The 26,732-nt window shown below is 38.8% G+C and overlaps 1 protein-coding gene across 2 annotated transcripts in view; it reads left to right on the top strand.

Annotated features, from left to right (window-relative positions):
• Positions 1 to 26,732, top strand: part of phkb (phosphorylase kinase, beta) — a 156,557-nt gene that overhangs the window by 64,429 nt on the left and 65,396 nt on the right. For both annotated transcript variants that reach the window (XM_084721285.1, XM_084721293.1), the window contains 4 exons: positions 9,966 to 10,023; positions 11,714 to 11,791; positions 14,104 to 14,262; positions 15,184 to 15,278. In XM_084721285.1, the coding sequence (XP_084577411.1) occupies positions 9,966 to 10,023; positions 11,714 to 11,791; positions 14,104 to 14,262; positions 15,184 to 15,278 (390 nt within the window). The remainder of the gene's footprint in view (positions 1 to 9,965; positions 10,024 to 11,713; positions 11,792 to 14,103; positions 14,263 to 15,183; positions 15,279 to 26,732) is intronic.

Genomic DNA, 26,732 nt, shown 5'->3' with positions numbered 1-26,732 from the left:
TTGGGGACCCAAATAAAGTCTCATGTGACCTACCTGTGGGTCCCAACCCAGTCTTTGGGAACGATTGTCCTAAACAATTTAAGTGAACGCTGATCAGTTTTCAAATGAAAAAAAAAAAAAAAAACAACTGAAAAGGACCCAAAACATAAAATGCCTCCATACTGCTTGTCTGGTGTAATCCCAGTCTCCTAAAGCCCTGACATGCCAAATTGTCTTGAAAGATGTCATTAATGCCATGTTTATAGCCTAAATCTTCTCTTTAATTCACTTAACATGTTTGGGAGATTCTGCAAAGCTGTTTTCTGGTGAAACTCCAGCAGTGTTTTTTGGGCTAAAAAAAAACTAAACCCAGCCTTCAGTCAGCATGAGAGTGAGCAGATAATGAATGAATTTTTATTTTTGAGTACACTGTCACTTTAATGGAAGTAGCCCAGGCATTTTACCCAAAAGTGTGGGTCAACCTCACACAAACTGCAACACAAACAAACTCGACAGGTTTTTGTTCTGTTCTGAATAAGAAAAAAAAGTCCTAAGGAATAGTTTGAAGGGAAAGTTTTGAAAGTCACCTAAATATGATACTACAGGAAAATGCCTTTTTTTTTAGTATGGTGTCAATCTCACACAAATTACATCAGAAAATTTGATAAATGTTCATTACTCATGAAAGTCTCCTCTATAACCTATGAAATAATTTAAGGAATCTAAGTGGTGGTTCAAAGGGGTTTCAAAACCAAACCCTGGTACAACCTTTTTGCTTCCTAAAATGGTAATTAAATCAACATCACTCTATTATTATACTTGTATACTGAATGAATGATGAACATAAACCTAAAGCTGTTGGCTTTTACATAAAACTTAAGCATTGCTGGTCATCTTCAGTATAAGTTGTCTGGCTCATCTTCATCATGTTGCAACCTGAGATGACTTTGCAAAATTTCCTTTTGCACATTGACTGTGATGCATCCAGCTCCATGTCTCATATAAAACAGTTTCTGGTTGATTGTAGACAGCACTGGACTCTTTATGTGGACATCAGACAAAAAGACAGGAATAAATGAGTTTTTTGAATGTGGGTGGTAATGGGAAATTGTGGCATATTTTTCAATACTTTCCCCCACTTGAATTTCTTAAGACTTTTGATATATTATACATGACATATTTATGAGATGAGAACAGCTTTAAGTGTTCATGTTGCAATTAATGTTGGGTCGTGTCATTTAATGCCTGTACTAAGAGTGGCTCGTGCTTATTTATAGATTTGAAGTTAGACTTTTTCAAAAATAACACTAAAGTTGTCAACGCTAGTGTCAAAGTCTTTTAAGCCGGCGATGGTGACTCTGATTCTTGATAACTCAATAACATCACTGTACTTAACTCCCACCCACACTTGCTTGCTTCTTGAATGGGGTTTTATGAAAACAACACCAGTTTGAACGGCCTGACAATATTTGAGATGCCAGTCATGTCATTCTTAACCTCCTAACTGTACAAATCGATATTTTAATATTAACCATGGAAAAAGCAACTATGTGAAAGTGGTTGCTCATGGCAACCTATAGGCACACTCACTGGTGAACTCTAATATACAAGTCAATTCTTTTGGCCACCCCAATCCTATCTATGTATTTATATTCAACAGAAGAGGGATGGACAGTACTCATAGGACTGTGTATGATGTCTTTACCAAATGAAATCAAGACCTGGGCAAAGACCTATTGGGGTGGCTGAGCTCCATGCCACAAAAGTTTAATAATGACAACGTTTTGATCCCACTAGAATCTTCCTGAATGTTTGAGTATGGAATGGAAACCACCCTCGTAGTCAACATACAGAAAAATAAATAATACAAAAGCCATACCTCAAAAAACATAAATATTGTATCAGATTTCTTTTCCCATATAACAGATTCTACATGACCTGCATTCAAAAATGTATTGTGTGAAAGAGGAGAAAAAAGGAGATCTTGAATTCATGCACAGAAACTACATGAATCTAGCACCCCTCTGTAAAAAAGTTAGCCAGATCACTTATATTAAGGTCATAAGAGAAGACACATCTGTTGTCTTTATAAAACCCAAATAGTCATCATGATACTATTACCATTTCGATGAAATCAAAATGTTCATATTATTGATTCAGACTTCCAAGTGTTAGAGTCTGGAGAGTGTAAATATAAAAACTTTCTCTTTGGAGTAAGTGGGTATTTAAATCACCGTGGAGATCTCATGTGCTTGAGAGCTGCTGCCTGTCTTGGCCAGGACTCTCTTGAAAAAGAGATCCGTAATCTCAGTGGAACCTGTCTCGGTTGCATGAAAGTTGAATACAATAAAAAAAATAGTGAAACCAGAGAATTATCATCCAACTCTATTGTTCTTCTGAACTCTACACTGTGCATTTCAGCTTATAGACCAAATCTTTACTTTTGGTGCTTTCTAACCACTTTTATCAGCCGTGTTTTCTTCAACAGCAGGAAACTATATTCTGTGAATAATCTCTCAGAGCCCACTCTACACTACAGTACCTGCCCAGTACCAAATAGCAGACTAGTTTTGCCAATTTAGGCATTTTGGGCCCAATTGGGCTGCAACATTCACTGGTTTGGTGAAATCTGTTTTGGTCAGCTGGGCTTCTTTTGTAATCTTTTGGTGGTTTCCTAAACTGTATTCCAATAAATCATCAGCTCTTCTCATCCAAGTACAGTAGAATAATTGAGACTGACATGTAAGTGAGTTCAATAGGCACAGCTCAACACACAATAACTGATAACTGATAACTAACAATACCAAATGTCATTTCACCTTATTACAACTGGCAATTATTATTATTAGAACTAATGTCCTTCCCTATTAAATTTATAATTTTTGTCAAAGCTCTGTGGGAAATCTGTTTGTGCAAGTAAAGATTTTGAAAGTGTAATAAGAGGTTATCCAAAAGACTTTATAAATGTCATTTTTCATCTTACCAATGGTGTGGTATTGTGTTTGCATCTGCAACTGGATGGGTGCCATAGGACCTAGAATAACGGGGAGGCTCAGAGATATTTCCATCAGGATTTGATGGTGACCAAAACAGAGCTAAAAGAAGAGTTAATTTTTTACTTGGGTACATTCATCAGGTGGCCAGAAACATGACTGCAAAAGAATGCTTATGTTGCCCAATATCTACCCACTATATCAATAGACAACTCTTCTGTTGTACTACTGTTCTACATGTTGTGCTGATGCTTGTTGTGCTGCTTCCAAGTGGCTGAAAATCAGTGATGTTGGTTTATGTATGGTGTATATTTTGAGATTTTTGAAACACAACCAGGAAACATTTTTCTCGAAGGTAATTGTTCTTATAGAAAACACTGTTACATAATTTACAAAAGTCATTGTCAAGTCAAGTTTCTTTTTTTGTTTTTTCAAAGTGCTATTCTCATAAGATTTAAGTTGTGATTTGGAGGCCCTGTGGCTGGCATTGACCTATTTTTTTTTAGCATGACTCGACAGATTGCTGCTCACGGCTCTTTCAGCTGCTATGGTGGCTGTGAAATATGTTTGAAACAATGTCCTTTTTACAAAATTAGATTGCTTTTGGCTGCTCTTGTATTTGCAGAACTGTCAGAAACTTGAGAAAGGTGGGGCTTTGGTGCTGAAAATATATATATAAAAAATGGCGTTGACGGTTGAAGTGAGGGCACTCGAAGGGCACCAACTGTGAACCGCTTGGCATACTTTGAAATTAGCTTTCTTTAATCCTGCAGCTAATACGATACAAAGACTCTAAGGCTAAGAATTAGCAAACAGTATTTAATGCCTCACTTCCTTCAGGCTCCGCCCTGCCATCAGTTCTACCGGCAGGCAAACAGATTTATTGTGGAAGACACTGATGCCAGTGAAGTTTCAAAACTTAAAGTCATGATCACTCTTTTGGCAATTTGCCCTCCATCTACCAACAGTCATATATTTGCTACTACATCAGCAAATACTCTAAGTAATAAGAATCCAGTTATATAAGAGGAAACTGTGCCAGGTGGTAATATTACACAATGCAGTAAAAATTACCTCAAGATTGCCATTTTCCTGTAATGAATATTTGATAACACTTAGATAGAGCATGCATAAGACTGTTATTACACTGTCATAACCATGGCATGACACCTGGCATAAACATGGTTATGACATGAACGTGACTGTTGTCATTTGCTCAATTCTCTCATTTTTTAAGGCAATGTTTGCATTGTTTGAGATGTCATTGTTATGGCAACTTGACATTAATCAAGCCAATATTGTGTTTGTTACAACAGCTCAACTTGACATTAACCATGTTAGCATAACCTGTCTTTGTCATGACAACTTGACACTATCAAACTTAGAGAAACTCTTTAGCTTTATGTTTAGTTTCCAAGACCAACAGTGGCTAGTTTGACAGGGAACACAGTCGCAAGGTGGTTTTCTTGCTGGGTTTGTGTCCTGGTACCACAGGGCTGAGTTGGCTAATTAGGCAACTAGCTCCAGACCTAACTGAGCTAACTAGCTTATGCACTCCACGGGTAACAGCAGTCACTGGTTAGCCTGCTTTAGCAACAAGTAAACTAGCTGATTGGTGCCTGTAACCTAAATCACCTTGGCACTCTGCCATCAAACTGGCCTTATAACAGTCAATGACATCTTTATGACAAGCCCAAATGGTACCACTTTTAGTTGAAGTCCAGTAAATTATTCATGTGTGACAGTGTAATAAAACTTGATGACATATTTGTGACATATTTGGTCCAAAATGTATCACCTGACGTAAAGGAAAATAGTCATGACACACGTATAATGGTCTCATGACAGTGTCATAACCAACCACATATGACGGTATAATGTTGTGTTAAAACAGAGCTAAACAGAGTTTGATAATGTCAAATTTTGGATGAAATCTGTTTCTGTGCAGCCGTTCACATCAATCCACCCTCTCCTCACTCCTCATCCAGACACACCTCCGAACAGCAGTAGCAGCCATTGCATCCACAAAAAGCTGTAATTAAAAAATTTGGCACTCTTTCCATTCATCCTCGTCCTCGTTATCATCTGCTCATTGCTTCCACTGCACATCAGCTCATAAATGAAACTGTTAACACTGACTTCAGAGGTCTCCATGTTTGCTTCCGTATGACAGGATGCTGAATGTGAACTTGTGGTTATAGTTATTTATTTCTCTGAGATTAAAGTTCCACTTTATTATTTTTTTATTTATTTTGTTATTATTAACAATGGCATGTTTACAGTCATTCACAGTTTTGACAGATGACAAGCCAGTGACAGTTAATATAAAAATAATTTAAAAACAACAATGTACAGACACAGCACTACACAGTAGTACAGTAATATATCTACTGTTTTCACGCCTGACCATAGAAATTGATCACTAAGGCTTGCAGTGTGAATATAGCCTCAAAAGTCAACCTTGCATTAAAAATGGCAGAATTAACCGAATGACACTTAATGACAACAGTCGTAGGCATACATGAGTCCCATTACATGGTTATGACAGTGTAATGACAGTCTTATGCACCCCCCCCACAACGTGTTACCGCATATTGAAACCAACTCTGGCATTTCAGTGTTAGGTATGATGTATGATGCACTAGCCAGTATTAGAGGCATAGTAGAAGAATAACATTGCAAATATAGTCCATTAAAAAAAGCATTAAGTAGAATGTTATTTCCTTTGAGTGATAAGTGAGCGCACAGGGTAATGAAATGCCAAGGGAGTGTCTGACACAGTGTGCGCTCCGTCTGGTGAAAAAAGAAGTCACAGATAGACCGGGTCTCCCTGCAGAAGACATTGAGTGAAGTTGTTGTTGGTGTTTAAGAGAGAATTCACAGCAGGGCAGACGTCTGTGCTCCCTGTCTGTTTACCATTGACAGAGAGCAGCAGCCTGTGTGATAGACAGTTTTACCAATCAGTCGAGCTGCTCAAGCACAAAACACCAGGGATCCCTGCCTGTTTACAGCCTCAACGGGCCAAAAAGCACAGGCCTCACTGGGTGACTGCCTCAGCTCTCCCCCTCTCCCTCTTTTACGCTCTCCCCATTTCTCTAAATAGACTCTCCTCTGCTCCTGTATCTCTTTATGCACCTTCTCTTCTTTCATTTTCCTCTCTTTCACCCCTCTCTCACTCCCTGATAGCTAATAAATTGCTTCTCGCCTCTGCTGGAACACACTGTTTGAAGCCATGTATACCTGCATAATCACAGGCTGTAGACATTAACCATTTAAAGGAACTGATTCAAGCCCTCAGACAGTTGTATCTGCTTGGTGATTGCTAAAGGTGAAATCTCTCATATCAGGCTTAACGTTACATTGACGGACAATTGATAATAGTCATAAACAGCTGATCAGCGTGCAGTGGAGGACTTGTCATAACTTGTTATTGTGAATTTTAAATATATTGCAGTGTCTTGTGCTTCTGCAGAGACCAACTTGAGCTTGCCATAGTCTTGGGAGAAGTTGGGTCGGGGGGCCAACGCGCTTCAACCATAAATTGTCATATACCATCTAAAGTATTGCGCCAATTCTCTTTTTGGACTGCTGTACTTACTTTTTCATGCACAGTAGCTACAAAATGCTCCTTTAATGCAGCTGCCACATGTATTTGTGTGTGCCAGCTCTACCAGCCATTTGTTATTGCATTAGGATGTAATCTCTGTTATCTTCCATCAGTGTGGAGATTATTGAAAAAGATGAGGGACAGAGATAGTCACGACTAATGACATTTATAGTTAGGCTAAAATGCACACACACACACACGTACGCACACACGCACACATTTTGGAATGATGGATTTTAGAGCGGCTCATAACAATCTGCAGCTTGTTTGATGTTTTTACAAGCCGACCTTGGCGATTTGTGGTGTTTATAAAAAAAAAAACGGGTTCTTCTGCAAAGATAGAGCTGCTAACATTTCTGCCTTGTGTTTGTGTTTGTGTTGATCCTCTTTAGGTGAGCATAAACAAACTGGGATTGAATTACTGGAATTAATAAGGCTGTGATTCACTTGACTGTCCTCTCTACATGTGACTTGTAACCAAATGACTTAAGAAGGCTGGTGTGTTTGTGCACGTGTGTGAGACTACACACAAATGTGGCGCGCAATCTATAATAGGATTTCTGACTGAGTAAGATTTGGAGAATCCAACAAGTGACGGTGTTTATGTCAATTTAAGTGTTTGTTCTGGAAAATTTGCTCCAGCTGCTGCTGCACGCCGGGTTTTTATTTCTCTGCGTGCATTCAACTGAAATGCACACACAGTCATGCATGCAGTCATCAGTTACTCATTCACATCAATCAGTCAGTCGATCAGTCAGTCAATCCTGGCTTGCAAAGTGTAAAGAGATGAGAGAAAGGGTTAATTAAATTAAAAACCTGAATAAATTAGTGTAGAAACGTAACAAATGCACATGCTTCCACACAGGGGTCAGTGAAAGGTTTGAAGAGTATGAAAATGATGTAGATCACATGCTGCGGCCTTCACAGTCACCAGATATTAATGCAACTGAATACCCAAAAATGTTTAGGTAGGAGCATTTCTTGGACTCAGATTGAATTTGTTTGAATAGCTCTTTGAACAGGATTCATATTCACTCAAAAATCACAAAAAACTCCAGGGCAAGAATTAAATTGAATTGGCCTAGCAAGGACATACTTCCATGTCCAAGTGGACGATTCCTGTTGTTGAAATACCACTCTAAAAGGGCCTTTTGTTGCATTTGACCTGTTTGACTCATGGACAAAAACTTGCATGCCAAAATGCGTCAGAGTGTGTCTGTTTTAAGCTCCGACTTGACCACGCTGCAACAATAAAGGCATTTCAAATGTTTCAAAACAGAGTGCTTTGGAGATTTTTTCTGATTTTTGAGCCAGCTGAACACACATTGGATATTTTGGAGCACCGTCAAAATCCTAAATTTGGGATCATCCCTGCAGTAGAGTTATACAGACTTGAACACCTATGCTAAGGTGCTTTGAAGCTGTTGTGGTGACTCATGGTGTCCTAAGACCTGATTTAGCATGCTTCCAAACCTGTGGTTTAGTTCATTTTATTCAGATCGGAGAAAAAAAAAATGTTGCCTTTTATTTCTGGTCTGCTTCATACATACATGTGTGGACTGACTGCTAACTCGTTTCTCTGCTTCTCTGGCGCCACAGAGAGCTCACCCAGAAATAAAAAAAAAAATGCTTTTACTGTAATATTGGAATATATAGTTACTGTGTGATGGCTACATTTTGCCTGCTTTCTGATACGGACACGCCATAATTCATTAAGTAGGACAAAAGCACAATATACCTGTATAAACTCCTTACACTGATGTGCATACATGTTACTATTGTTACAAAATGATTTGCATAAAAAGTAAAACATTTGTTGTGTCCTACTCTGTATGTTTAAGCAGTTATAAGTTTATAAAAAATAAGTGAAACCTTGGAACCACATGGGGAATCTTCAGTGGTGGGTATAGTACTGAAAATCTGTCCTCAAGTAATACTACAATTACTCCCATTAAAAAAAAAAGTAAAATAAAAGTGAAAAACACCATTTGAGTAACCTACTCAAGAAATTTAAAAAGTGCCTGGTTAATAAGTTGATCAAAGTTCAAGTTACTTTCCATTTAAATTTTTTTTTAGGGTGCAGTGCAATGATGAAAGTAATGGTGGTTTCTTAAGCACACCAATTTAAAAGCCCAACAGATGGACCTGCAAGATAATAACATCAAAGATACTTTAACATTATCAAACAAACTATATTTTCACCTATAGTGTATGCAACTTCAGAAATCGGATATGACAGTGTTTAATTGCAAAGCACAACAATACTTCATCAGCCTTTATCAGCTGTTGTTTTTTTTAGAATTGGTACAAAACATGTGGTCAGATGTGGCCATCGATCGTCACTGTTGATTATCGCCTCCTTTTCTGAATTTTGCTACATCATCATTGCATTGTGATCAGATATACTTGTGAACAGCACCATAGTATTACAACACACAATGTCCTGTTTCTACCTGTTTGTCACTACTTATACAATATATAATATACAAGCACCAGTTGCAGTCATGACCAAAAATAGTCATAATCAGTTCTTTCTGTGCGAGCTCCAGTTTGTGACACCAGAGAAGATGAACGCGTCATGTGCAGAAGCCTGACCTGCTGTCAGTCACTAGAATTTGATTTCCCACCTAGGACCATGTGGCGCCACTTATGATGCAACATTACATCACCCTCGTACATCATTGTCCCTGTCAGTCTGAATGACCTCATGCTTACAGCTCCTGATTCATTTGAAATTACACAAAGACTAAAAGGCAACAGTGTCATTGTTTTCCTAACTAATTAGGAGTCCGGATCAAACAAGAGTCTTGCTGTTGGTCTGTCCTCTAATTTATTGTCCATTTGGATGTGATACATACATGCATACAAGTGTTTGCTTTTTTGTAAGTATATGTTTTTAAATTGTTCATCTAAAATTCAGACTCCTGCATTGCAGAGGTGTGCAGGTTTTGTACCATTAATTAAATGTTTGTATATATTCTACTACTCTCCTACTGTTCAAGTCTCATAACAGCAGATTTTTTTTCTTGAAGAGGTGGAAGCATAGGCCCTAAAATGGTCCCTTGATCCAACTTTTCTCTCACTATGCTTCTTGTATTTGTCACTGTATTGTAAACTTTCTGACATCTCAGCCCTTGAAATGTCCTCCTCTAAACAAATAGCGCAACTTTGAGAAAAAAAAGACCTTGCAGGGAAGCATTATTATTCCTCAGTGTTCTGACAGTTTTCATTCACAATGTCATGTCTTCTATATCTTTTCCCTGTGCCATGCTGTTTCATATTCACTGCTACTAAAGTTCAGCCATCCGCTGCTTTAAAGTCCCTGTGCCTATCCCTCTTTCTGAAATAGAAAAGCAATAATTCCTCCTCTCTCTGTCTCTCTCCAGCTTTTTGATGGAATCGAGTGCGAGTTTCCTATATTTTTCATCTACATGATGATTGACGGTAAGCCTTGTTCTATCCATAGCTGCTGTTATGATGCCTCAAGTGGGTCATTGGGAAGATAGAAGGCAGACTTGTAGCATTTGGGAGGATATTACATTTTGGTGTTTGCCAGGTTTTAGAGGACTTAGAAACACTTTTTTAAAAAGATGTGATGTGTGAAATTTGTGTGTGAACCCCGGGGAATGGTCAGAAATAAAGTGAGGAGTATAGTTTCTCCAGAGAATGTGAAATCAAGCATGATTTAATCACCCTCATGCCGGTTTATGCTCCACTGACGTTTTTAGGATGAACAAACAATCTGATTTAGGGCCTGTTGTCCCATCTCAGACCTCTCAAACTGTTCATCTTTATGGGACCATTTTTTAACAGCTCAAAACTCATAAACTATCCATCAAAGTCATCCAAACAAGTTAAACAGAGACAAACATAAAGTAAACAGAAATTTAAAAGGCAAGACAAAAGGCTCTAAAATTACCTTATGTACCTACTGTACATAGGTACATAAGCTTGGAGAATTAGATCATAAAGATTACTCAAAGTATAATGACACAAAAGGGTTCAGTACAATAAAAACCCACAGTATATATCAGCCATTGAAGTGTTCCTACTGAAGACATTTTAACATGATCATTTATTTACTTTTATCTGACTGATGCTGATGCTTTTGATTTTTAGTACACACAATGGTGCTTATACATTAAAGCAACACTAATTGATATTTTTATTTTAACAATGGATGAATTGAATATTTGTGTGAGGAAAGGGGTTACAGACTCTGCAGTTTTACTCAGCATTTTAGCATCCTTCAGTTAATTATTTTGGTTTTATGGCCCAACTTCACTGTTTGGTTCACTTTCATCAGTGCTCATCAGCACTGTTTCCGTCCCAGACAGGCTGCTTTTTTCAACAAAATACTCTGTGCCCAGCACCAAATGGCAGTCAGACAATTGAACATAGTGGAGCATGTAGCAGCTAAAGCCCCAGATATTTCCCTCAGGAGGCGATGGAGAACAACATGGAGCTAAAATGACAGAGAATGTTGGCCCAAGTGGCCAATAAAATGGTTCATCCAAAAAATATTAATGGTCATGGCATTTAAAAGTCATGTGTGTAGTTTTAGATGGCACAACTTGTGTTATAAAACACGAAAATATCACTGTACTCTCAAAATAAAGTGTTGACAACACTAACCCCAGTACACAGCCCACCAAATGTTAACAACCAAAAAAACTAAGTTCATACAGAACATGTTCGATAAGAGGGTTACAAGGACAATGTTTTCAAAATTTGCATATGTACTGTAAACATGTATCCACACACACACAAACACACACACGCACACAAAAATAGCGTATATGTAGAAATCTGCATGCAGATGGGAAAACATGCATGTGGGGCATGTGGGCATGCATGTACATGTACATGCAAACACACACACACACAGTCACCTCTCTCTCTCTAATAGTATGTGTACATAACACATACAATTAGATTTTATGGATTTGCATAGGGATGTAGATATTGCATGTTGTTGTAAAATTAGATTATGTGTGTTAAATAAATTTCATCCAAAGCTTTGAATCATCATCATTAATGTGTGTGTGTGTGTGTGTGTGTGTGTGTGTGTGTGTGTGTGTGTGTGTGCGCGCGCATGTCTGTTTCTGTGTGTGTGTTTGTGTTTGTGTTGCAGGGGTGTTCAGAGGAAATAAAGCTCAGGTCAAAGAATACCAGGACCTACTTGAACCCATAATCTTCCAGGATTATGAGGGTGAGTAACCATGTAAATACTCTCTCTCTCTCTCTCTCTCTCTCTCTCTCTCTCTCTCCCTCTCTCTCTCACACACACACACACATACACACACACACACACACACACACACACACACACACACACACACACACACACAAATGCAGTGGCCGATGGGTGCAGGAATTTTACAAATGCACAAACACATACGAACGTGTATGACTTTATCTGATTTGGCATATCAATATTCGTTTTGCAGCTTCGGAGTCTGCCTCTGTTCTTTCTCCCTCCAGCGATGAAAAACTTTCTCTTATTAAATCGTGCCATCCATATTCATACGCCACATACTGTGACTGAGGCTCACAGGGGCGTTACGTTCAAGTGAACTCAGCCTTTCCTCATGAGCAAAGAGCCTGGCTTCTGTATTCACCTGCACCCATCGTGGTGAGGGGAGACAGTCAAATGATAGGGATGTCAAGAGCTCTGCGTTTCTATTGGTCCGTTCATAATAGAATGGGAATAATTAGAGTGTAGAAAGGATAATGATGTGAGACAGAGCTGACTATAGTTGCCCCAGACATCTCCACAGGGTCTTTGTGCTGTTATGTATGAATTAACAAAACTCCTGAAGTTAATTGGCTGGGTTTTAAAGGATAACACGAGCGTACCTTTCTTTTCTCTTCTACCATTGATGCCCGTGTAAATTCTAAACCCACAAATGTGTTTGCTGCTGTTGGGAGCTGCTATTGTGTGTTCTGCTGCAGGTTCGCTGGACCTCCCAGGAGTCACAGGCTCCCATTGTTCTGATGATACATAGACACATGCAGGGTGCAGCTCTGGGAAGGATGCTGCTGTACAGGGGTGACTAGGCATCATTATCAAGGGTTTTATCATCCTTTCAGCCATTTGGTTAGATTCTTATTGGACCAGACTTGCAGGAAAAGGTAGATCAGAATTGTAGGTTTTGGAGTATAAAGACTGGCACTGGGGCTGACTCGTGTACAGCCTCATGCTATTTCTGCCCCCTGGCTATTTGTTCCTTCAGAGGTATAATTATGTACCTGAAGTGGCCAAATTGTAGCCATATAATCAGACTGAATTATATATTATTATTCAGTCTTACATTTTGCACATGTCCATCAATTTCTGTGGTGGAGTGTAATATATCAACAACTGCTGAACATAATGTCATGACATTCATATTCCATTCAGGGTGAATTGTACCTTGTCTCCTAGTGTCACCATCAAGCTTAGATTTTTCCAATACTGATGTGTGGACTGCAGTTACAACTATAGGATGGGCCATAAAAATGAACATTCTGATTAAGGATGGGTTGAGAGCAGGAAATCAGGTCAAGAGATGGATGCTGTGTGCGCATTTATGCATGAGGCACTGCAGCACAGCAGCACAATTTCATTGACTAAAGAGTTTCTTTGGTCCTCTCAAGTCTACAGCTACAGGTTTTAGTTTCCCAAAACTCCACTGGCCTACAGTGACCAGTAAAGGTGTGGGTGCAGGTCTCTAAACCAGAAAAAAATTGAAAATGTTCGTGTGGCTGTGGGTAGATCATTTATGAACACAGGCATTTTTTTAGTTAGGGTATATCATTGAGAATATGTTAGTATGCTGACTTTAGCATTACATCACATTTTCCGTGTTTCTTCTATGTACCATAGCTCGTTGCTCCCTCACTGCAGTCTGTATTTCTGCTAACTTGAGTTTGTGCAGAGTGTAGAGGAACGAGACAATGTACACAGACCGAACACGAGAAGTTTCTAGAGCTGTGGCAAGAGCACGATCCTTCATCAAGAAACACTGGCAGAAAGTAACCCTTTGTTTCCTGCACTATCTGTGCACCCCAGGGAGTCTGCTGCTGTCACTGACTTGTATGACTGTACCTTTAAACCCAGACTGAACTGCCACAAATTGGAGGTGGTTCAGCAGCTGGAGTCCATTATGTGCCTAAATGGTAGATGTGTGAAAATGTACAAATGTACAAAAATGCATTGTAGAAATTGTAGTTGTAGAAGTATTTTTTAATGGTTGACTAATGTGTGTTCTTCTACACACATACTCTGTACTGCTGTGTAAAATTGTTGTTACATGCTGTGTGCATGACTGCTGCAGTCTTATTCAAATATGTTTTCTGTAACTACAGGTACAAAGTGAAGATTGTTCTTACTCAAGCACACATAACACGTGTCCAGAGAAGACTACTGTCTCCATGCATGCACACACACACACACACACACACACACACACACACACACACACACACACACACACACACACACACACACACAGTGCTCACAGTCCTTGTCTCTCATGCCAGGCCATGCTGTGATCCCCAAATACTACTACGTGCCGGCTGACTTTGTGGAAGCGGAGCAGAACAAGCACGGAAGCCAGAAGCGTTTCCCCAGCAACTCTGGCCATGATGGGAACATCTTCCTGTGTGGGCAGGCCCTTTACAACATCGCCAGGCTGCTGGGTATGCCTGTGTTTGTTTGTTTTTATGTGCTGTGGTATGACACTCCGAACCCACACATTCATTCTGTGCCATTCTAATATCAGTCTCCAAGATGATTAATAATGCAATTAATGACTCATATTAAGCTAATATTTTATTAGATTTGTTGTAGGCTACATGCTATATATGTTAGGATAGAAAAAATTCTGAAATGTTCCAAAAAACAATTAATTTGACATCATGGTTATCTTAATATTTTAAATATTGCTTAATTCTTCACTGATGTGAACCCAAGGACAGCTTGACTCATACATTGTGAGTGTATGCATGTCTGTGACTGTGTTAATGGTGTTAAATTGATTTTTTTTCTTTAAATCCTTCGTAGGAAGGCATGTTCTGGGGACTTTATGTAATGTTCCTTAGAAGGTTTCTAGAAGTGACATATATCCAGAACTTTTACAGAACATTGTTCCTTCTGTCCTCTTTCGGTTAATTAAGTGCTGCAGTTCAAAGTTCCCTACATGACTTTAGGAGAATGTTCCATCTGGGTTATTTTATGTTCACACTGCAACATTAAGAACATTTAGGACATAAACAGAACATTCTCATGTGATTCATTGTACATCTAAAGTCATGTTCTCTACATGACTTTAGATGCAAGTTAAGTTTGTGTTCTTTTATGAAAACATGACATCACAAAGATGAGATGGTTCTCTGTAGGGGATTAGAGAAGGTGCCCTTTTGGACTTTCAAAGAACTTTCCCTTGAAAGACACTGTACATTTCTGGAACGTTCTAAGAATGTTCACACAGCGTTCAGGGAAGATACAATTTCCGCATGGGTCTTTTTTGTACACTTGCCTTTTTTTGTCTGTGTTGATTGGTGTTTCATATGCAAGTTAAAATTATTTTTCTTACTTTTGTGTGTGCGCTCACATTCCAGTGGATGAGCTGATCAGCCCTAAAGACATAGATCCCATCCACCGCTACGTGCCCCACCAGGACCAGCGCAACGTCAGCATGCGATACTCCAATCAGGTGAGCTGTGATGTGACTGTTATTGACTGTCATCACTCAGCTCTGTACTGTACACACTTACTTCACAACTTATCAGGATGAACACTCACATGCATACAGACATTCACTCTCAGTGCAACTTTAGATTCAAGTGCTCCTTGTTAAACTGTACTCACCCTTATAAATATGACTTATCAGAGCGTTTAAGTGCTTTTGGCCTGAAGTACTAACATCATAAACACGATAAAAAAAATGATCTACAGTCTATTGTTTTATTTTAGAAATCAAGCAGCACTACTGTGAGCATTTCATGCTGTAGAGAGGCAGAGAGTGGGCAGCGAGAGGAGTGCCCACTTAGCATGGATAAAAAAACATTTGTTCTATGTTTGTAATTTCATTTCATTTATTTATTCCGTTTATCCGAGGAGGACAACTCAGAAGTGTACAGAAGGGGGAACAAGAGACGAAGTTGTTCATTCACAATTGTAATGGATAAGCAAAAGCCTGAGCTGAGGGTTTTAAAATCCTGCCTGTTTGAAATTCGCTCTTTTGAATGCTTCATGCTCATGAAATTGTTTTAAAATTATGAACACAATTAGAATAAAAAGAACAGAGTGGTGGTTTTCAAACTGGGGTCTGGGGAACCACTGGGTTCTGGAGTGGGTTGTAGGGGTTTCCCAGCGTAAGAGTGAATGGAATACATTCCTCTTCTTTGTGAGATAGGACAACAAGGGAAGAAATAGCTGTTTTGATTGACTGTAATTAATAGTCAGATCATTGATTGACTATGAAGCCTTTATTATGTTCAAATTTAAAAATGAAAAAAATACTTAGAGGAGATTCCTTAAGACATAATCCTCTCAAACTGGGAGTTTGGGATAGAGAATAACAGGTTTAGTAGGTTTGCTGTGACATTTGTAATCTCAGACAAACTTCCAAGTGAATACTCAAAGAGTGCAAGAACACTAGATTCATTTATCCGAAACACTTCTGGATGAAATACTGGAGGAGATGGCAGCATATGATGGATTTAGCTTCAACAGTTGGCTTTGGAAAAAAGTCCCTCTCAGTGAAGAAAGTCTCCTCCTGAAAATCTCCTGAAGAATCCATCTGAAATCTCATAACCAGTGAGTGAGAGCTTATTAGAGTTTTGTTTTGTAACTCTGAGTGATCATTAACTTTTACTATTCTGACTGTATCTGACATTGTAGTGTTCACAGTGTGAGACCCCTGCTGGAAGCAAACCAGCAGCCTCTGAATGCAAACAGAATACTGAATCTGTCTCAGCTTCATACAATGTCTTTGAAAACACCAAATCACTTGTTTAAACAAATTTTGTTCCTTTATAATGTGAAGAACTGTCAAATATCAGTTCTGCGAGGCTGTACAGTTAGCCAGTGACAGATCACAGGCAACAAACTTTTCTTCGCACACATCATGCACACTACATAGGCCTGCATTTTTTGCCCCTCGAGTGTTCAACCCAAGTTGGTGCCCATGCCTCCATCAGAGTTACTGGTTATACCTTCTGGCCACCAGAAGTGAATGTACATCTGGCAGCCAACTGAAATAAAGCATTCGCAGTCATCATGGTATACACAAAAGTATGCGATGTTAAGAAAGTGAGTAACAAAATGATAATTGAGAAGAAAATGTATCGCAGTACAAGCTAAAAGTATGTTTAAGAAATGTATCACTCCTGTTATATATCTACTCACTTGTCTTCTATTATATAGGTCTTGATTTCTAGTTGATTGTAAGATGCCATCTATTGATGTCACCCTCGTAAGACAAGATAGTTCTACTTTATACGATCAGGCTGTATCGTTCTTTGTGTCTTTTGTTCACATTGATATAATGACTGACGGTGAGCTACCAATGTGCTTGAACTGAAGTTACATCAAGTATTATTCTTAACAGTTATGTTGACATTTCTCATTACTGAGTAGGCCATTACTGCAAATACTACTACATGCAATCACTGAGCTGTCTTTCAGTCACTGTGTTAGAGAGGCATAGCAGCTGGTTTAAAGATTCAAGTGGAGGTCACTTTGCTGGCTGTGGAGGTCACTTTGTTACTGTGAAGGAGAAGATTGATCAGCTTTCTTTTACTTTCCATGTAGCATTGTTGTAGCCTGAATAACCCCCATGTGTGGTTACATACTTGAGGAGGCACAGGTCAGCTTTGGTGTAGCCTATGCACATAGCTACAGCAGCTCTGTGCGTAGGCTTACCAAACTATGCAGTAACCCCTTAAAGCGCAACTATAAATCCTCACTCCTGCAAGTTCTGCCCACAAACTTTTCCTCAGGCAATTCCCATTTCCCACTACTCAGTCCAGCTTTCTGCTTTGTTGTGTTATTTATGTGTGCTAAAGTTTTAATTACAATTCATCCATTGACAGCCCAAACAGCAGGGACTATCCTTTTTTTTTTCACCTTGCCAGTGGCCAGTCTTCTTGCAGACATGGATTAACCCCAGTACATTTCCACAAACTGCCTCTCTCTATGGCGATCATGTCTGAGGTTTAATCCATATCTGAGACGGCCGGCAGCTCTGAGGATCACACAGATGAAGGGTGGAGATACGCATACGACGGCCTGACGTTCATTCTCTTTGCCGTACAGTGTGGATTGATAAATCCCATTCTGCTCCCATATGTTGGATTTAGTTATTGTGGCTCGGCTGATAAGATGGTGCTAGAACAAGGCGCACGAGAGAGGATAGGTGTGGAGAAGCTTGATGAATGCCAGACTGAATCAAGAAGGTTGCAGGGAGAAAGATCAGCAGAGAGAACAAAGACAGAGGGAAACAAACAAAAAGACTGTGCCAGCTACTAGGAAAACCCCACAGAAAGACAGAATAAGAGAGATGAACATTTGCTTCTAAGAGGTACAAATGTCATTACTTAACTGTCTAAGGAATACTAATACTCTGTAATACAAGGCACTCTGTAAATGACTAGAATTGTGAATCTTTTCTAGGTTTTGACATTTACCAACCTTGTGTAGACACTGCTCATTTTGTCTTTTGCTACGCGGCTTATTAAAGAAAGAAATGGTTTTAGATTTTGAAACTCATACAAGAAAACTATCATGATTTCACTTCCATGTCATCACGCAGCCGTCAAATAATACACCTCTTGCACCAGATCAAGTTATTATCATTATACAACAAAGAAAAGGAGAATTGTAGCTCTTTCATGCTACATACACATACCATATATATACAAATAATTAACTACATTCAGAATTGAATAGGATACAATATAAAAGAAAATAAGATAAAACAATATATGGAGTTACTTACATATATACATGTATACACCCATGAATTAGCATTAGGTTGAATGTAAACAGCAGCAACAATATAGTGATCATAATATGGTTGGCACTTGGGCTGCATGATATTGCAATTATTTTTGACAGATATTGTGAGTACGATATCATTAATTATTAGTGTGAATTCATCACAAATTTCATTTTCACTGACAAAACAAAAATGTTTTCTTACATCTGGAGAATGAGATTTGCATTCCAGGGCATCACAGATGTAAAAACACAGAATCTTCCGCCCCTCATCCTGCAGGAGTCTTCTGTGTTTTGTCTCTTGTCAGCTCAGAGTGCTCAAGGGCAACAACTTGATCTGAGATGTTGTGGTGGAGCTGGTCTCTTTGTGTGCACGACGGTTTTCTGTTTTCCATTGCTTTGCCAGCCCGAATCTCATTTCATCCATTTAATTTTCCTGGACGGATATTAGCCAGGAGCAGTCTTAATTCTAAGCTGAGTTAGCATGGCTCTAGTCCCTGCTTACCTCCACTCCTCCTGGGTTGGTCTGTGGCAGTGATTGAAACACGCCATGTGCATTTTTGATCATCTCTTTAATCCAAACCCCAGGCTTGCTTTTCTCTCGTAGTTGATGTGTGTTTCAGTGATAAAGCTGAAAAAAGTTGTTAAGTCTGGGGCCTTTAGGGCCTCAGAATCTACACCACCACTGTTGCTGTGTTAATTGAGAAACCAACCAACTATAAATGTTTAAGAATGCATTTGAAAACTTTATTCTCATGATCTTTTATATACAAGTATACACCTTCATTATCACATCCCTCCCTGTTCCAAATTTGTTCATTTGAACTGATTTTAAACTGGATGTTATTTAATTTCTAAACATATAAATGTGGATATAATCATGGATGTTATAATATTTTTTTCATACAAGTGAACATGAATGTTTAAGTCAGTTAGGTCTTCTGCATTCATAGGACTTCCACTTGAAGGGTGCGTGTTTCAACCATTTATTAAATGCTTTTAGCTATTTCAACTATTTATACATTCTTTTAGCTTACTATTTCAACTGATTTTCCATTATTATCAGTAATCTCAACCATTTATTCATTATTTTTAGGTATTTCAACCATTTATTCATTACCTTTTGCTCTTTCAATTTGTCTGCCCTCTTGCTAAGTAGTTTACATTGACTCAACATGTGGTATTCGGGTGTTGTAGAAGGCTCAATGCAAGGTTATATATGTATACATATATATGTGTATATATATATATATATATATATATATATATATATATGTATATATATAATTTCTCTCTGGTCAAATTAGTAGAACTCTTCTAACAATCTTTCCACATACCACCCAGCAACCATAGAAGCATCTTCCTGGGGAACAAGTAAATAATTTGTGTTGCTTTGCGGGACTGAAAGAGCAGATTACTCTCCAAATTTGTAAGATCTGTGCCCCTTTGGGTCACAAATCATTTAGATCTTTAATCTGGATCAAACACAGAGCAATTTAAATCTTGTCGTAATTAACAGAATATCAGCATATCAGCATCATCTTACTTGTATTACCAGATGTGGTGTGATATTTCTCTGTAGGAAACCAGGATGAATACTTACAGCTCCATTCTGCTGCCAGCATTGCTTTTATGAATTCAGCTTCTAAACTAGTATGCAGTGTGAGCAAAGCCTGACTCCCCTCAGGTAGGCTGCATATTTTGTTGAGATTACTTTTATCACAATAACACTTTGTTGAAACTGGATGTGTAGGCAGCGTGACAGCTCGCTGCGAGCCCGGCCTCTGATGGTAGCAGGCTCTGCTCTGCGTGCAACCCATCAACAAAAGCCTATCACATTTAGTTTGATGTTTTTAGCCGCATGCAGTCCAAATAAATGCGAGTGTGAGAGAATGGTTTTACTTCAGCTTCATTTCGGAGAAAATTGAAAGTTCTGTGGTTTGCTGTCACAGTGATGAGGCACTATCTTTTCATTTGAAATGTAATTTGTGGACTACACAACTTGTTAATGAGGTTACTGAAGAGCTGACAACTTGTTACTGAAGTTAATGTAAACTGTGAAGGCTGACTGGGTGTGCTAAGTTTCATCAGTGGACGATGTGTGTAGGTGTGAAGGAGATGACAAACCCAGCCCATCAACTGGCAACGTAAATGTGAATGTTAGATGTGTAACTGGTTTGCAGTCCAGTCACACAGGCAGTAGTCTAAGACACCAAGGGAAGGGGGAAACCACTTTTATTAACCATTTGAACCTGATTCACCCTTCTCACGTGCAGCCCTCTTATACACTTGCAATAATCGACCCAGTGTAAACTTTCCAGATATGTTGATTTCTCTGTTTGTTGCAGATGAACATCCAAAACAAATTCTAGGAAGAGGACGCTCATTATAACACCAGATCTTGTTTAGACTTTTTTTCAGTATCAAAATTTTTTTCTTTTCTAAAATGCAATTGGTCACATGCTGTGTTCCTCACAGAAAGAAACCAATCACAGTAGCTCCTCTCAAATGGGACTGATGTAAAAGCAGAAATACGTCCAGACGCACTAACAAGAACAAGCAAACTCTCCCTCTTTCATTCAAACAAAAAGCGGTAATGGTGACGGCAGGAGAAAGACAAAATTAAATCTCAACATGTTATTATAATTATTAATTATTCCAGGTAGCTTTTAAAGTTGGATTGTTTTTATAAGGGTGAAAAATAGAGCATGATTCATGTATATACTGCCTCTGAAGACAGAAAGAAATCTCAGTTATTTAACAGACTTGGAGAACTCCTTACAGTTAGCTTCAATCTGCTTTTATGCAGTGATTTTAATACAGTTACATCAGAAAATGACAACAGCTGTCCTTTTTGTTTTTGATTGCATTTCTATGCTGAAGTTTTTATAGGTGTTTCTATAGGCTTTGTGTAGCAGAGTGGTTCTACAAGCAAGTCAGTGCATCATTAGATGGTTTCAGAGAGTTACAAGCTTCTGTAAATGCATCATGAAAACAATACAGCGTGTATTGATATTAGAAAATGTACTTTGTAATTTGTACTTTTGAATACTTAAGTCTTTTTTAAAAAATGTACTTTTGAATACTTAAGTATTTTTAAAAACATGTACTTTTGAATACTTACATATTTTTAAAACCAAGTACTGTAGTACTTTAACTCAAGTAAAATTTTGACTGAGCAACTTTCACTTGTAGTTGAGTAATATTTGACCAGTAATATCTATACTTTGACTCAAATACTGGGGTTGAGTACTTTGTCCACCACTGATTTGTTAAACAAAACCTTATTCCAAACTTGACAAATCACTGCTGCATCTAGAGTTTGTGGTGGCATTGCAGTAGGTGCTTCATCATCTGTTACCTGGCAGAAATCTGCACTCTACTGAGTGTCCAAATGAAGACATGTTGGGTGACATTCATCTGACTAAAACAAATATCAGTGAATGTACTCTTACAAGGCTTTAGTGAAGAATATCAAATACTTATCTTGCTTAAACCTGCAAAACTGATTTTATTCAGGCCACTTGGGAAGTGAGGAAACACTCAGCATTGATATGTTGTCATCTTTGCTGTCTATTGAGTCGTGATTTTGGCTCACTGGTTAATGTGAGTCCAATATTCACTATCTTTTAGCTCGGTTTTTGGTCTCTACCCACTAATTGCTCCACTATAATCTCTAACTGTCTGCTTTTTGCTGCAGAGCAAGTAGTGTTCAGTGGGTTTTTAGAGTTTTTTCACTGAAAACAGCTCAGAAATGTTGAGTGATACATGTGAATTTATGTTTTTCAGCCAAGATTTTCTTATTTAACCACATACAACAAAAATTCAGTAGTAGCTGTGCTATGGAAATGCGCTGATGTGATAGAAGTAATTGGGTTATAGGTACTACGATTTGAAAGGAAGGCATCATTTCAAACCCAGGTGTTGCAGGTGTTTCTCTACTCTGTCTTTAGAATTCAGTAAATCTGACAAATGGCCTTCCATTACCAGACCGAGTTTCTAAGCAGTACCACCTGTTTTTTATTTTCCTGTAAGATGTGAATGGAGCAAATCAACAGACTTTCAGTTTCAGTGCGTACCTGTATCTTGCCCTCAGCCAGGGGAAATTAGATGTGGTTGTTTATTCATGTGGCTGGTGCTAAGCTGAGCGCCTTGCAGGGTCAAACGGACACACAAATTGGAGAATTTATTCTTTATTCCCTCTATCCTCTGCTGCTTCTCTCACCTCTGTATTCTTTCCTTTCTCATTGCTCCATACCATTTCTCCCTGGCTCTGAGTCTTTAATTCTTATATATTTTTATCTCTTATTTTTACTTCTGCATCTCATACATACCTTTGCTTACATGTTTCATTGGCAAATAGGATTGAGATAGGCAAGGACAAAAAATGAATGAGAGGAGAGGAAAGTAATAAAATGGGGAAAAGGGGAGCTACAAGGAGGCATTTGGACTTTTTGAGCGTACTATTCTGTGTTTTAAGCAAGAAATATTGTGTGTGTGTGTGTGTGTGTGTGTGTGTGTGTGTGTGTGTGTGTGTGTGTGTGTGTGTGTGTAGCAGCTGTCTTGTTGCCTCTGCATCATTGATGTCCAGTGTTTGGTCTGCAGGCAGGAAAGGCACATGGGCGTGCTGAGCTTTCACATGCAGTTAGGGCTTGATTTGTACACTCTCCGTTCTTCCTTTGAGTATGCGTATAATTTGATTCCCACTTTAAGGGAAAAAAACACGCCTGTGTTGTGAGTGTGCATGGCTCCATCTTTGCATATCACTATCTCTGTCTTTATGTAGGCCTATATATGAGAGAAATTTGTGTTTCTGCAGGCGCAGTTATCTGGAAGCCTGCACGTGTGTTTGTGTGTATTATTCATAGTTCCATTCCTTCCAAATGTTACGCTTCAACTTAAAGTCCCTGCATCAATTCATTCCACAGCTGGAGAAAATAAGATGCTCCACAATGTTAGATCCATGAATAGCACGCAATATTGTACTGCTTGGTTCCACATATAAGCTTATTTAAGGTTACTGCAGGGTTCTTTGACATAAGCTCTGACATCCTGCAGAAAAATGTGTCTTATAAAGGATCTGGCGAGGTTGCACTCCCTCATATAACCTGTAAATGCCTCTTTAAGTAGCACCAATTGAGTCTTTTCCACCAAAAATATCTTGAAAAATCCCATTTAGGATGCTTAATGCTTTTAAAGGTGCTGTATATGACATTTACTTCCTTTAGAGGTTGCAGGAGACATCAGCATCTTAGACCAAAACAATAGCACACTTTATTCGCGTGATAAAGTTAGTGGGGAAAAAAGTGTTATCTGAACATCCACTGCTGGATGACTGTCAAATTAGGTAGTACCGATCAAATATAGATCAACATTTAACATAGCATATTTCTTCTTTAAAATGTTTTAAGAAAATTTGTTTGATGTGCTGTTTAGCTGTAATATGAGATATATTGTGACCAAGCAGCCACCGTTTTGGCTCTGGTTTCCCACGGAGCCTTGTGGAACTCTGATGAAACTGTGAAACTAGGCAGTGCTGATCACATATGGATCATGATTATGTTAATACATTGCCTATTTCTTGCTTAAAACATTTTTAGAAACATATTTTAGTGTACTGCTTAGCTGTAATACAATGTGACCAGGTGGCCACCATTTTGACTCTGGTTTTCAACGGAGGCTCCCGAAACTCATCTCAAACTGCCAAATGATGAATTGTTAATCAGATTACTCAACTGACTGTTTCTTGCTTAAAATGTTTTCAGTAACATATTTTAGTCTAACATTTATCTGCAATACAAGAAATATCACAACCAGACGGCTGCCATTTTGGCTCTAGTTTGCAAGAGAGGCTCCCGAAACTCAAACAACAACTCCAACATGTCAAACAAGGCAGTGCTGATCAAAGATGGCTCCAGATTTTGTTACTGCGTGGCCAATTTCTTGGCAAAAACTATTTCAGAAACATATTTTATTGTTGAGATGTTATATGAGAAAGTACTCACCGGGACTCACCTGCACAAACATGCATACACGGCTGTCACAGATAAACAGAGCAGCTTTGATAACAGCATACACACAGGGAGTACAACTTCATTTTCTTTACATTGCAAATAGTTGTTTTCTGGCATCTAGTGAGGTTGAATATTGTATATTACACCTTTAATGTCATAACTCTGAACTTAGCATTTAGTACAGGCTGCAGAAAGAGATATTTGTGTCTACCTCCACCTTCATTTTCCCTCTAAATGTGTGATTACAGTCTTATTTATTTATGTTTTACACTTACTCAAGCGTTTTATTGTGGCATCATTTTAATCCCATTTCTACATAAAACCTGCCGTGACTCCTGCAATGCCTTGCGGAAGAAGTGACTTCACTGTGTTGGAGCTGACAAGGCAGCACTTTATATTCTTGCACGTGCCTGAGTGCTACGCATTAAGAATATGCACAACACAGCATCAATTTTACGTGGCCGGTCTAAATTTAAAAATGATTATACAGCACATATTGTACATAGGTAACGTGACGCATTAAATTTGCATCATGTGTGCATCTCAGCGGGAAGGGAATGGGACTTTGCCTCAAACAACGAGCATTTGGAAGATGGGAAGTAGTGATTTAGCTAGTGAATGGGCTGTTTATGCATCTTTAATGCATAGTGGAGCTTGATGTACAGGAACCTTTTACTCTCATAATGAAGTGCAAGCCTGAATAGAATATGAGGCTATAAAATAAAGCTATACAACTCAAGTACGTATGTAACCCACAAGGCAAATGGTGAAAAATCAGCAGAAGTGCATTACTGTGATGCTGCTGGCACCTCTTTGCGCTAATGATGGTTGCGAATGGCTGAGTTTTTAAGCTTGACCCTGTGGATAAGTGCAGTTTCCTTGATATTTTTCGCAGCTACCACAGTGCAGGGGTCGACTGTGTTGGGTTTTTCAGCATGAGAGACAACCCGCTCTCTGGGCTGTGAGGGTGAGTCAGATCAAACGCACCCCGGGGAGCGTGGCGTGACATCCCGCTGACAAACATGTAATAAAACGCAGCAGGCGCAGCAACCGAGGGATCTGAGAAGTCATGAATGGCTGTAAAAGGGAATTAGTTGGTTATGTCACACACTTGCTTTTTACCCTTAATCTTCTCAGCTATTCAGGCATGCTCACAGTGTCACATTCTCCCATTCTGTCTGTTCTCGCGCTCTCTATCTTTCTCTCCGTCTGTCTCTTTGAATTTTGTCTTACTTTTTGTGAATTCGACAACCCACAGACACCCACATCCGGCGCTGAAGCACCTGCAAGAATGGCACTTCTGGGCATTAAAAACAAAGCAACGTAACCCTCAACTCTGTCATTGTAAAACTCTCTAGGAACCTTTGGCTTCCGTCAGATTTCTCTTTTATTCACACACACACACGGAAACACACATATCTCGCACTTTGTTAGTACAAGGTTAATGGAAAAGTTGCGTTGTGGTCTACACTGCGGGAGCTGTCAGTCATCAATCAGAGATAAGCCGTGGGTCAGGAGAGGCCCTCGATTGGATAGTACAGCATGGGGAACAAACACACCTCCCTCGAGGGAGGATAGAAAGGCCAGAGAGAGAAGAGAGGCAGTAAGGCTGAAATCTACAGAGGTAAGGAGGGAGAAAGAGAGAGAATAACCCATTTCAGTCCGTATATTTATATTTAAATGAACACTGAGGGCACAAACACACAGAAAATGAGAAACATTCATTGATTCCCTGTAATGTGAAAGGGCTGCTGGTACTCCTGGTTCCACTGTGAATTTACACCAGAGTGGAGCTAAACACAGCTTTACATTTAAAGATTAATTCACTTGAATAAATAAAACTTTTCAGGGGCTTTAGAAACACAACACATTTGGTTGTTCTGAAGCCAACCTAATGGTCATAAATACAAATCTGAAAAATAGATAACTTCATGCAAATATAAGCTTCAAAAGTGGGCATCCCTTTTTGTTTTTGTCACTTTGTAGTAAATCAGTGGTTGAAAATTCTAGTTATGTATGTTCTCCTACATCTACAAAAAATCAAGGTAGAACTTTATATTAAGGCACACATATTCAGCAATAAAATTTTGCTTTTTAGCATGTATATTTGTTGCATATTGGCTCTTTATTAGTTATTAAAAAGCACTTCATTT

This window comes from Lutjanus erythropterus, chromosome 1 (assembly GCF_056507025.1).
Source record: "Lutjanus erythropterus isolate fLutEry1 chromosome 1, fLutEry1.hap2, whole genome shotgun sequence".
Lineage (NCBI taxonomy): Eukaryota > Metazoa > Chordata > Actinopteri > Lutjaniformes > Lutjanidae > Lutjanus > Lutjanus erythropterus.
This window is presented reverse-complemented; position numbering and strand designations above follow the sequence as displayed.